This window comes from Centrocercus urophasianus, unplaced genomic scaffold (genome assembly GCF_019232065.1).
Source record: "Centrocercus urophasianus isolate 14NV4802_14NV808 unplaced genomic scaffold, USGS_Curo_1.0 seq_9, whole genome shotgun sequence".
Taxonomy (NCBI): Eukaryota; Metazoa; Chordata; class Aves; order Galliformes; family Phasianidae; genus Centrocercus; species Centrocercus urophasianus.
The window spans coordinates 33,959,208-33,972,420 of record NW_024885532.1 but is presented as its reverse complement, the minus strand read 5'-3'; the positions used below and the strand labels follow the sequence as shown (position 1 = coordinate 33,972,420).

Sequence of the window (13,213 nt, the reverse complement as noted above, 5' to 3'; positions counted from 1 at the left end):
GGGCCCTGGGCAGCCTGGTCTAGTATTAAATGGGGAGGTTGCATTGGCAGCGGGGTTGGAGATTCATGATCTTTGAGGTGCCTTCCAACCCTGACCAGCCTGTGATTTTGTGATTCTGTAAGGAAGAAAACCAAATGATATAGCTGAGGAAAAAGAAGACAAGTTTTTGAACACCCAAGACTGTCCAATTTCTTTGTCTTTCAAGACTGAAGAAGAGCACAGCAGCACAAAACAGTGTCTGATTTTTCCAGCTTGATCTCATCTCACCTACATCCTCCTGCTGTAAGAGCTACAGCAACACAACCATTTAAAAAACTCAATTCACTTAATGCTAAAACAGCCATCTCCAGATGTCACAATGGTTTCTTTGAACATTAATAAACTCTAAACTGCCCAAAGGTAGGTCTGTCCAAAATGGCTGCCACCACATTTTATGAAAATACCCTCCATATAATCCAAGGGCACTTGACATATAAAGCAGTGTAAAAATACCAGCTGACTTGTGCTTGTAAGTATTTCCTGCCCTTTTAAACTTTGCACTTGTTCGTTAATTTCAACAAATGTTGAGGTGGGCCAGCTGCTGAGGTGAGAGGATTCATATAAATCCCTCACAGATGTATGCTAACTTCAGATAGGAGTTTTATCATCTACAAGTCATTAATCAACCATTAACAAGTAAGTGTAATGGAGTCCCACTATTAAGGTTCACTGCCAAAGGAGAATAATGGATTTTGTAGTCTGGCTGTGTCTACGAAAAGGGGAACTAAGAACTAAGACAGCTCTGAGAAAAAACATTTGGAGGAGATTAGAAAGCACGGGAAGTCATTTTGTTGCTCTCTAGCTCGCCTTAAGAGAAAGCACTTCACAGGAGTTAAGCATTTACACAACAAACCAAGTGGAAAGTTCAAATTCATCCATCAGTTTAGTGATGAAGAGGAATGTATTTTGCACAGCCAAACAAGGAAGTCAGGCATAGGTAAGAATTATTGCTCCTGAGAACAATAATAAACACTACATCATCAAGAGCGTTACTCTCTCACTGATAGACTTTGAAGCTACAAAATCACCTGCTCTGGCCTCCAGGGTCTTCAGACTTCATCAGACACTTCTTGCTAAGGCCACAGACTCCAGCTGGAAACAAGAGGAGCAGCTAAATTGCTGCATGCCCCAGGCAGAGGACAGACAGGGCTAAGGCAGCACCTAACATCTCTGGAAGTGGCAGGATCAGTCAGGCAAGGTGTTGCTCTTCCTGTAGAACAAGGCATCATTTCCCGTTCTTCAAACCTCTCCACCATAAAGTTGGTGGAGAAACTGGCCTTACAAAAAAAAATAAAAAAAAATAAAAAAAAAATCCTCCTGCATACTAAATATGGATCTAGAAAGAATTCTGCCCTGAACTATGCAAGCAAGACATACTTACACTTTAGAAACAGTGAAAATATTCTTAGGTGAAAATTACATGGTATTATCCCATTCAGTGGCTTCTTCAGCCTTGGCCAATTTCTGATACTTATAGTACAGACAGTAAAGCAAGAACAAGAAAAAGCAGAATTGAAGAAAAATGCCCAAGTCTGAACCCAGCAGGCAAATGACAGAAGCTCTGAAATATGAACTTTGAATATAATACATTTTTTTAGTATTGAGGACCAAGTCTTGGGACAGTTTCAAGGGAAGACAATTGCCCCATCCCTGGAAGTGCTCAGGACCATGTTGGATGGAGCTTTGCACAACTTGGTCTACTGGAAACTATCCCTGTCTATGAAACTAATTAATCCTTAAGGCCCCTTCCAGGCCAAACCATTCCATGATTAATGACTCTAGGCTTATGGGGACACAGGTGTATAAATGTAGGAAAATCTATCATCCAAGGGCTGAGGGATTCCATCTCTTGCCCCCCGTACCCTCCAGGTATTGCTGCTCTCCTCACAGCAATAGTCCATCTCTAATTTCAGTTTCAGTTATGAATGTGTGATCCATGCCCAAGAGGTGGTACCACAACTGTGAGTATAACTACAAATCCAATGAAGTAGTAGTAAATGGAAAATAAATACGGTAGAACAGACAACAAAAACGTTTCAGTAATCCCACGAAGGGGTTACAGAATACCAATTCCACTTATTTTAAAGACCTGGAAACAAAGTAAAAAAGAGGCCACAGAATAAATTTTACAGCCAGAACCAGAACACGCTGCTGGCTCTCAGCCCTAAACTCAGGCCAGTAGACTACACAAAAAGGTGCAAACACCTTTAGAAATTCAGTGCTCTGTTTTCTCTTTCATGTCACAGCCAGTAAAAAGACACGCAAGTAGTTTCTACTCATTTTCCTTTCCTATTTTGCAACTCTGATGTTTCCACAAAATACTTCCACAAGTTTCTGAAATTCTGTGAGATGACAAATATGAAACCAGGTATTAGTTAGATCAAACACAGAAGACTTTCCAAAGCTCACATACTGATTATTTAACACAACACAGTGTAGGAAAAAAATATTCCTTACAAAGCCATACTTCATTTTCCATCAATAATGTTTCTCAGTAAAGAGCTCTACACAGCTGGAAGCATTAACAACCTACCAGATGGTTCACTTCTTGATAAACACTTATGTTTTGTAAGTTTAAAGTCTAATGAACTGTAGTGCAGGAAGATAAAAGTTATGTATGCAGAACGGTTCAAATGGCAGGTCAGGAGAGAGAGCTGGACAATGGAACAGCTCCATAGAAGCTCCCATCTTTATGGCAGCTTTACATTGGGGTGGGAAGGAGGACACATGGCTGTTCCATGGCTGGCAGATGACACAGACATGAAGTGCTGAACACATCACATTTGCACACACTCGCTCTATCTCACAAGCTGCTATGGGAAAAGGATAATAAAAGGCAGGGACTAGATCCTGACTCACAGCATTCTCCTAAACCAGCATGAGCTTCCAGACCTCTTGAGAGAGTGCATCATAGCAGTCCATCACAGCTCAAAGTAAATTGTGCAGTCCCACAATTACCATGCCTGAGTTATACCTGGTACAGCATGTACAGCCAGCAAAACTCACTGACTCACCTTGAGACAGATCTGGATCTGTTAAGTGCTTTGACGAAGATCAAGGATGGTGCAGACTGGCGTCTTTGGGCCAAACTCTTCATTTTTTGCTTGAAAAGAGAAACAAAAAGAAATTGTAGGTGAGACTTGGAACCACTACTGCATGCATACAGACTTGTAGTAGCCAGACTCCGATTTCAAATCACAGGAGAAAGGGTGAGTTATCACCATCAGAAACCTTGGCAATGAAAAATGGTTGCAAAATGTCATACTGAGAAAAACAGGAGCATGGCCTGAAAGCCAGTGATACAGAAAAGCTGACAATTAGCGCCCATACAGAGATACCCAAAGTATTGCATATGCAAAATAAACATCTAGAGCTTTTCCTCAATCACTTTTTGACCGTTAAGAATCTATTGTACTTCAAGAGTATCAAGTACCAAGTAATTTCAAATACTCAATACATTTCTGTATGAGTCCGGCAATTTATTATAAATTAATGTTTGGATTTTACCCACCTAAGTTTACACACAATATTGGGCTACATTTTTTTTCCCAAAATCATTAGAACCCCGAAGAGGTTTGAGCAAGTTCCTTTCCTATTCATCTAACTGGAACATTGCTTCTCTCTCTCAGTAGTCATTAAAGACATTTTTTTCATTCCTGATCACGCCTGGGAGGGCAAGGCAGTTCTCAGAAGGCATGGGAAAACCAGAAGGGAATGGGCAAAAGGAAACACGGGGAAAGCAGCAGGAAAAAAAAAAAACAACAACAAAGCATAGGTAAGAGATGGAAATGTCAGTAGCTATCAAGGGAGCATGGATTCCCACTGAGTGAAGTTGAATCCCACAATAAAAATACTGAGCAAATAGACAAAGCTGCTTTCCCTAGAGGCAGAAATTTTCAAAAGCATGCACTGGAGACAGAAACACACATTTTGCTGCATAGAAATGTATTCATCACCGCACTGCCTCCCTCCTGCAGCCAGAAATAGGACTAAGGTGTGCTGGCCTGAGCACTGGAGCTGCTGTAGGAAATGGTGGTGCAGCCTATCTTGCTGCTGCCAAGGTGTGTGACTTCTGCCCTCACAGGCCCTCCATCTAAGCACAGTTGTTGCCTTATTTTGCTCAAATACTTTTCATAACAGACTGGTGAACAAGCAGAGGGGGCTGAGCTCCTCCTGAGACCTAGACAGAACATGTCCTGTGGTGGTCCTTCACATCATCAGCCTGCACACCACTGAGAGCACACAATCAGAGGAACCTCTGGCAGTCACTGCTCACGGATAATTGCACAGCAAGATTTTCTTCCTTTACCCTAAATATAATCACTGAGTTCCAGGAACAGACATGCTCGGGAACAACTGATTCTTCTGCCAATTTATGCTCAGGATGTGGCACACATTTATTTGGGCATGTACATGGTTTGCTCTGCTCTGAGAGAAGACCCTCTACAGCACTATGTGTTTTACCTCTGAAAACTGTATTTCTTTCACTCACTGCAGCGCATTTGTTATTGTCATTATTTGGTTCCCTATTTATGTACGTACATTCATTTTGTTAGATATGTAGTTGCAGCTATTATACAATAATTGTTATAAATTCAACCGTGTAATTTCAGTTCACCTCTAAAAATGATCTCACTTTGCTGTTTCTTTCATTAAGACATAACCTTCTCAAGACAGATCAATTAGGTCTGGGACTATTTAGATGTCTTCTGTCCAACTGTAAATTAACTGAATAATAGCTTAATAGATTACTAACATAAGAGATAATACATTTTTCTAGTGAATGAAACCAGTAGATCTCACTACTGGCAAATACGAGAAGTTGTTAACATTTGAAAAAGCATATTTACAAATGAGAAGGCATAAAGAGATCTGTGTCTAATAGAAAGCAAGCCACTGATTTTACTCAACTGTCATTTTTTTGTAGGAGTTTGTATAAAGCATCAACTCCCAGTTACAAATTTACTGAAAGTCTCCTTTTGGGTAGGTGACTTTCAGGGGGCGGTTTAAACTGGAGCATCTCAGCTCCTGTGAACACAGTGGAAGTTTGGTGATGTTTCCAGAGAGATCTTAAATCCTTTGACTGCTGCAGTCTGAAGAGAAAGCCACTGAAAAAATGCAGTATTTTAAAGTCATGGGAACATTTAGGTTGGAAAAGATCCCTAAGATCATCAACTCCAACCCACACCTAACACTGCAGGTTCACCACTAAACCACATCTCCATGTGTGCCATGTCCACACATCTCCAAAATGCCTCCAGGGACGGCGATTCCACCACTTCCCAGTGCCCAGTCACCCTTTCTGTAAAGAAATCCTTCCTGACAACCAATCTAACCCTTCTCAGTACAACTTGAGGCCATATCCTCACATCCTAGGCTGTTTCCTCATGTATGAAGGCCCTCTCCTTGCTTCGCAAATGTCTCTAAATTATGGCCACTCTTTTCACACTTGGGCTAGCAGTGCTGCATAGTGCCCTGATTTAAATATCTGAGGACTAAGGACTACAGCATGTTTGATTCGAGCCCAGGTGACTCAGGAGAGGATTCCAGGAGGCCTCAGGTCCGGCCTTGCTGTCTGAGCAGGGCACCACAGCCCAGGGCTGTGTCATTTCCAAGGAGGAGATCCCACAACTTCTCTGAGCAGCCTCTGAATACAGATAGAGCTTACAGAAATAGAGCTTTATGATATGAAAAAGATCACTGATGAAATTTGGAAAAGGAAAGTTTTCAGAGCAAAAATGAAGAGAGTCACGTCAGCCACATGCAAATAAAAATGTTACATTAACGACAGACAAAAAGGTTCATTTTGTTTTTATTTTGCCATGTACAGAGTCTGACAAGAGAAAATAAGAAACCATCACAATGACTTATTTTGAGGAGGAATAGGACAAATTCATTTCTGGCTGGGATGGACCCACATGTCTGCTCTCCTATCTACCTGCTTTCCCATGTGCAAGGATGTCACCGTGGCAGTGCAGAGAGGAGCGGACACATCCTGGACAGCTGCAGTGAAAGCAGATGTTTGGGAGCAAAAGGAGATGCAACGACCAAGAATCCAAGCATGGGACACAGAGAAGCATTTCACAATGTGTCCCAAAACACAACCTCCCATTTTTTCATGTAAATATTAGAAAGGTCAACACAGGGAGAAATCCTCATGCTTGTTGGCTGAGTCACACCCATGTGAAATGTATCATAAAATCGGTATCCATAATTAATGTTTACAGTGTGCCAGATGCAAAGATTACCATCTTGTATCAGTCAGGACAAACTAGAGTTATCTTTGCCTTCCTTGCTTTCAAAAGCCTCAGTCCCCTACCTCCTCCCCTCCAGTTCAGGTTTAACTTCATACTTTCTGCATTTCTGGTGGTGGCTGCCTTGATTTCTTTCTTAACAGAAACAAAAAGGATTGCTTCTGTAGTTGGATTGGAGATCCAGCAGCACTTCAGTGTTTGGCTAGTTGTTCATCTGGTATAAACAGATGTAGGGCTATAGATTTCAAAAGAATGAACTTCCACCAGATAATGATCAAACCTGCACTCTGAACCATTATTTTGTAAACTGAGGTGGTAGGTGGTTTGTGAGCAGATCAGCCCACCATACTGAGGATAGTAACCCTGCAAAACAGTACTAAAAATACGCTGTGGCTCTTCTTGAATCAGAGTCCTAAGAGCAGAGTTAGAGTAAAATCTTGACAAGCAGCACACAAGTCTGTGACCGCACAAATAATCTGCTTCTGACTGTCCTCATTCAGCTAATTTGGCTAGTGGTTGAAGTGGGTATTGATACCATATAGAATTTATGTAAATTATTATATCTAAGTTAAGAAATTCATCTCTGTTCCTAAAAAAAAAAAAAAAAAAAAGAAAACGGCAACATCTGCATGAGATCTTTAAAAAACCATCAAGCTGAAGATAAAGCACTCTCTTGTGATTTGTGTATATCGCTTAACCATATCAAGCTTGGAAAGAGAATGGCAGAACATAAATTAAATAAAGAATGCCTCAAAAAAAATGCCTTTGTAGTCAACTGAGAGAAAAGGACATGTTCAGTGCACAGTTCTTCTGTCCTGTTTTGGTTGTGCAAAAATGAAATGAGTCTTGACCTAGAAGTGCTGACTTCTTCCACTGAATGCACAAGAAAACTAAAGAGACCAGGAAGGCTGAATTAATCAGCTCAATTCTCTCCTTGCTATCTGAGCAAAGGACAGGGAACAGAATTTTTAAGCTTAATAAGATACAGAACAATTGCCTTCATAGTGAATGCTTTCAGCTTAGGATGAGAAAATGATATTACCTGATGTCTATGTAAAAGATTCATATAGGAAATAGTTGAAAAATGCACTCAGTTCCTAGCTGGCAGGTGAACCCAGCAGAAATGCCTCTTCAGCAATGTGCAGACACTTGCTAAAACCCTCCCCAGAGATGAAAGGATTTCAGGCTCCTGACTTACAAGCTTGTTCCAGAAGTGGGTCAAGGCTGGGATGTGTGCCCAGGTCAGTTAACTGGGTGACATGGGCAGCTCTCAGACTGACCGGTACCTTGAGCTGAGGATTGCTCTCAAGTGGCTAAGATCTCCCTCTCACTATTTTTCTAGTGAAAGGAAATCTGATTTTAACAAAGCCTGCTATATGAAACTATCTAAGTTAATAACCATGAGGGATTTCACCCATGCAAACTCTGTTCTTGTTGTCTGAGTAACAAAACATATCTGTGACACACATTTCTGGTTTAGCTAGACATGAAGCAAAGCACAAACAGAAATCTTTACAGAGATCTGTACAACAAAATTCAGCTAACTGCTTGACAAAAATGAAACATCAAAACAACACTCATCACCCAGCTGTTAATTTTCAAAGACAATTGGGCAATACTATTTCCCCTGTATCACCAGGCTTCCTACAAGAAACAATAAATCCTATATTCCTCTATGCCATAATCCTGCACTTGTTAGACTTACAGTGCACGGCTGCCCCAAAAATACCAGAAATAACAAGAATCTCTTATTCTTGGGTAGGGCAAGAAATGGCCCTACAGTGACCTGTAACATTCCTGAGCCCTTATAAAGAGGGTGAGAAGATGGCTGCATGTGTACGGCTGGCTTGAAAGGCAGAGTGTGTGCCTGTGAGCCTGAGAGACAGCCAGGTCCCATTTTCCATAACGGCAGAGCAGGTGACAAAACTATGTGCTTGTGTTTATGCTGGCAGAATGCTTGTACTTACATGGACTTTCCTAAAAGAAAGCTATTTCTGGAGGGATAACTGTGGATAAAATGATTGCAAGGGCAAAAGAGGAAAGAACTACCAACAGAAGGGAAGAAAAAGCTGGTAATGGTGGACCAGCAGCTGCAGATGGAGACCTGAGTTAAAGTGGAAATAAAAACTGATGAAAGAAACTGTGTGCAAAAGATGTCCTACCAACCATCTCCCACAAGATACTAATCTTTGGAAGCATGGACATATAGATGTGTTGGCAAGATTTCATCCATTTACATCCAAAGCTGCACATGTGGAAGATTATTAACAACATGGAGGAGGTCATTGTTGAATATTTAGCCCACGGGTCCTGCTGTCTGCTGTGCTGCATCCACAGTGCCTGCAGCAGCACCTTCAGATGTGTTGCTGTGCTGTGGAGCCCAAGCTTTCCTACCAAGCCTCACACAAGGGATTGTTAGCACACAGACATGGTTCTGCCACAGTTTCAGTACACCAGGCTTTTCTTTGGAGCAGCTGACTGATGACAGAGCAAGTATCGTATAATCACAGAATCATTAAGGTTGGAAAAGACCACTAAGATCACCAGTCAACCCATCCCCACCATGTCCACTAACCATGTCCCTCAGTGCCACATCCACGCACTTCTTAAACATCTCCAGGGACGGTGACTCCATCACCTCCCTGGGCAGCCTGTGCCAATGCCTCATCGAATAGACAATGTAAACAGACAATGATTTGCTATGTCATAGGTCCCATATGACATGTTGAGTCCTTCTCCTTCCTACCACCATCATGCAGAACTTAAAAAAACACAAGACTGGGAAACTGAAGAGCAAGATCACATTGTTTTATATACAGTTTTCAACTTCTCACATGAACAGGCAAAAGAGGGATAGCTAACTCTCATTCTGAATTAAATCATAAGCCTAATAAAAGGCACATCACTGTAAGTCATCACCAGTCAGCAGTGCCTACCAAGGTGGTTCCATCTGAAGGACAAATGTGGATGACTTCATTAACACGGGCTTTTTCCAGTTCTCATCAGAGATGCTATAGGGTATGTCTCCATGATGACAGGAATTGTCCGACATCCAACGCTTATTTCACAGAAGTGTTCCTGAAAAGCTGAGATTTCTGGTGGTGGAATTCTGACCGCAGCCCCCCATATCATCAGCCATGATCACAGTAGAGGACAAAGTCTCACAGGAAGGAGAAATCTCAGCCTTAAGGAGCTTTATGCCAAAAACCATATATACACAAAGGCATGAGACCAAGGTACCATCAAGTACAATGACAAACACATTCTTGATCCATATTAGCAGAGTAAGACAGAGGACAGGGTGAAGGTTGTGTGTGACTGCCTTTACTCTTCCAATTCAATTTGCTTGAATTTTATCCATTTAGTACACAGTTGGGAACACAGCTCTTCTTTTCCTGACAGTAAGCTGTTTCTGTATGTGTGATCAGAATTACAAAGAAACATTGTAATGGTGATAGAATACTGTGCTTTAAGCTTCCACAAATACTATTCTACAAAATGGTTAAGTTTTTTGTACACATTGTATGAATAAACATAACAAATTGCTGAGCCTCACAAAAATTATAAGCAGTCACTTGAAATTTTCAAGGAGGCAGCAAAAAATCTTAAGAGTGATTGCTTATGTTACCAAAGATTGTCTTGTGTAAAATATTCTGGTTGGAATCTAACCCTTCGAAGAAGAGAGAAGTGAAACACCAGAAACTTATAAATATAATTAAATGACCACAGCTGTTACTGCTGACACAGATATACTGGCACAGAAGACATGCTGAATTGTTTGTTTTGATAAATTTGTACAAATAAGCTCCATCAGTAAAATCACTTTTACTCATCTTACTTCAGCCCATTTCAGAGTTGCATCAGTTTACTGGTATTGGTTACTAAACGGTCAGTACAAAAACTTCTCTGCAGGTCGATCAACCACTGTCCAGTGACTCCAGGTAAGTCCAGTAAAGGAGGGAACCTGACCTAGAATTTTCCAGAAGGATCAATTAAAACACTGCACTTCAGTGTCACCTTCCAGAAGGGCATCTTGAATGTCTTACATGCATTTAATAAGGAGAAGCTCCCATTATTTGTGAGGTATGCTAGCATCTCAGATTGCTTTACATATAAAGAAAATGAGAGGAAGTGTTTGCAAGACAGCAATGTAAGTGGTCCCACAAAGCACACGGAGTGAATCCTAGACAACTTCTATCTCCTGGTCCTATGATGTGATCCATCAGCTTTGTTGCAACAGCCAAGCGAAAGATAAAATAGGAATTCAAACAATCACAGAACAACACAGGAAATCTCAGCAAAATACATTTGACTTGGGAAAGGTATAATTGAAATAATAAAATAAAAATGTTCACTGGTGGCTCATCACTGCATCCTTGGGGGCATTTTTGTCACAGAAGTGTTCCCGGATTGCTGAGATTTCTGGCACTGTGTGGTGTGATTCTGACTGCTGTCCCCCATGTTGTCGGCCGGGATCTCAGTAAAGAGCACAGAGACTCACAGGCAATGTGAATGTATTTGCAGTAATATCTTTAAACTTGCTATGTTGTGTCACCACCAGTATCAAAGCTGATCTCTTGTCAGCACGCTCTGCCACACAACTACATATAAATGCTACAAGCAGTGCAGTATGTCCTGTAATAACAAAGCCTTCTCTCTGTCAAAAAGTGCTGTGCCTTAGCACTCTGTGGAGCTCAAAACAGAGGTACTCAGAGAGTCCATAGCACATAAGGAGCAAAAAATAATTTGAACTGTCACTGAGATCCTGCTTCGAGCAGATGTAGGACTAGCCCAGTGTTGAACAAGCATGAAGGTAGGGACATTCTTCCCCAGCCAAATGGAGAGGCAGCCTGTAATGAAACTCCAGGGAGCACTGGGACTGTGGAGGAGGACAGAGGCTGGACTGATGCTTGTGGCTGCAGGAGGATTCCCTATGTACCCCCACTGTCTGTGCCTGCATGCTGATGAATTCCAAGAGAGCTGCCAAGATCTGTAAAAAGTAACATCCCTACTCCTTTGTCAGCATCGGCAGAAACAAGATCTGCGTTCCTTTGATGGGAGTAGGAAAGCACAAGTGCTGCCTTCAGTTCTTGTCTTCAGAAAGCTGAATCAAAAAGAATTTGTAGGGAAGCAGTGTTCATCTTTGCAGCACTTGAACATCCCTTCTCATTTCAGGTGGTGCCCGGCATCAGAGCAGCAAGGTGTCTTCAGCAAAAATCAAAGAAGCAGTAGGAGAATAATCAAAGCCACACATTTAGCTGCCTCAGGTTACACAGTAGTACTGGGGAGGGCAAGCATTCATTCCATCCATTTGTCCAGCAGAAGACACTCCTCCCCTTCATGTAGGTGTATTGCACTCCTTCTTCAGAAACTTATCAAATCAAGGTGTAGGCAGAAGTCAGGCTAAGCACTCCCCAAGCAGCCATTTTGCACTTTACTTGTGCTCTGAGATGTCCCAGGTGCATGCCTTGGTGAGATGAGACACACAGAGACACATCCCAGGGACATATGCTCCAGCCCAAAGAGATGCTCTGGAGGAGGAGTGGAACTGTGGCTCCCCTCAGCCACAGAGCCCCAGCCATTGGGTTGGGCACAAGCTACCACGCATCAGGTGGACAGCTTTAATAAAGGACATCATAACCTGGCTGTGTCCTAATCCTCCCAATGTGTTTGACAGCCAGTGACACCATATTCCTCTAAATGCAGACAGAGCACAGATGTAAATGGCAGAGTGAAGCAGAATGAGTACGGCAGGAAGCCACCCAGCCACACTTCGGTACATGTTAAGCCAAGGAGAAACGATTTCCCCTACTACATAGTGGGAAGAATATGGTCATAGCAGCTCACTCATTACAGCACAGTGTAAGGCAGAAATGAGCACTTAGCTGCACCCAGAGAGTGAATTCTGCACTTGATCGTGTCACATGCAACTGGCACACCGAAAAGCTTTCACCGTCGGTTGTAAGCCTCTCCTCCATCAGTCACAACAGAGAAGGCAGAGCGCACCTCCTCAGGAAGTTGCCTTCCCATTTCTCTCATCCAAAGCACATGTGGGGAAGGTTTGCTGGGAGCAAACCTTCCCCTCCTTGCTTGGCAAATCCCAAACCCCCACTCCTCAGAGCCCCAAACGCCCACCCCACGGAGCCGTGGGCACCCCGCAGAGCACCCCCAGCTCTCTCCAGACACCTGCACGCCAAATCACCGCTGCTCCTAGGACAACCATAGCGCACAGACCCGGAGCTCCGGCATCCCGGAGCTCTCCGGGTGACCCCAGGCTGACCCTCCCAGCTCTCCTGTACCTCTACACAACACCCTCGGGTGTCCCCGGTCTCAGCCACCCGGCAAAGCTCTACCTCAGACCGCGACCGCCCGGACACGCCTGCACCGAGCTCTCCCGCGGACGCTCGCGGCCCCAGCTCTCCCGACGGCTCCCTCCGCATCGCCGAGGACCCGGGGAGCGCCCGGTGACGAGGACCGGGGCGGGGGATGACATCTTCCCTCACGATTTCCAGAGGAGCAGCCCTACCTTCTTGCCGTCGGCGGCGGCGAACACTCTACTCTCGCCGCTCACCGAGGATGAGCGGCCGGGCCCGAGGTGCTCCTGTTGCGGGGACATCACGTCCATGCGGCCCCGCGCCGCCGATCTCCCGCCGCGGCGACACCCCAACCGCCGCCGCCGCCGCCCGCACCATGGACAGGGCGCGCCGCGATGGCACACGCCTCTCCGGGACACGCCCACTACGTGGGACACGCCCCCACAGGAGCCACGCCCCCAGCCGGTTCGAGCCCTGCTCTGCGGCGCGGGGCGGTAGGGAGGGGAGGGGGCGACGCGCATGCGCCATCGCGCGGAGTCGGCGGCGCGCTCTCGCCTTCCTGCGCGTGCGCGTGAGCTGCGGATGGAACGGTGCGGGGAGAGTGGG

General features: G+C 44.0%; 1 protein-coding gene across 2 annotated transcripts in view; it reads right to left on the bottom strand.

The window, feature by feature from the left end:
- ARHGAP20 (Rho GTPase activating protein 20) overlaps positions 1-12,918 on the bottom strand; it is a 61,586-nt gene extending 48,668 nt beyond the window's left edge. The window contains exons 1-2 of one of the 2 annotated variants that reach the window (XM_042839237.1): positions 12,820-12,918; positions 3,054-3,142 (exon numbers count right to left, since the gene is read on the bottom strand). In XM_042839237.1, the coding sequence (XP_042695171.1) occupies positions 3,054-3,142; positions 12,820-12,918 (188 nt within the window). The remainder of the gene's footprint in view (positions 1-3,053; positions 3,143-12,819) is intronic. The other variant, XM_042839236.1, reaches the window with a different exon arrangement.
- Between the last annotated feature and the right edge of the window lie 295 nt (positions 12,919-13,213).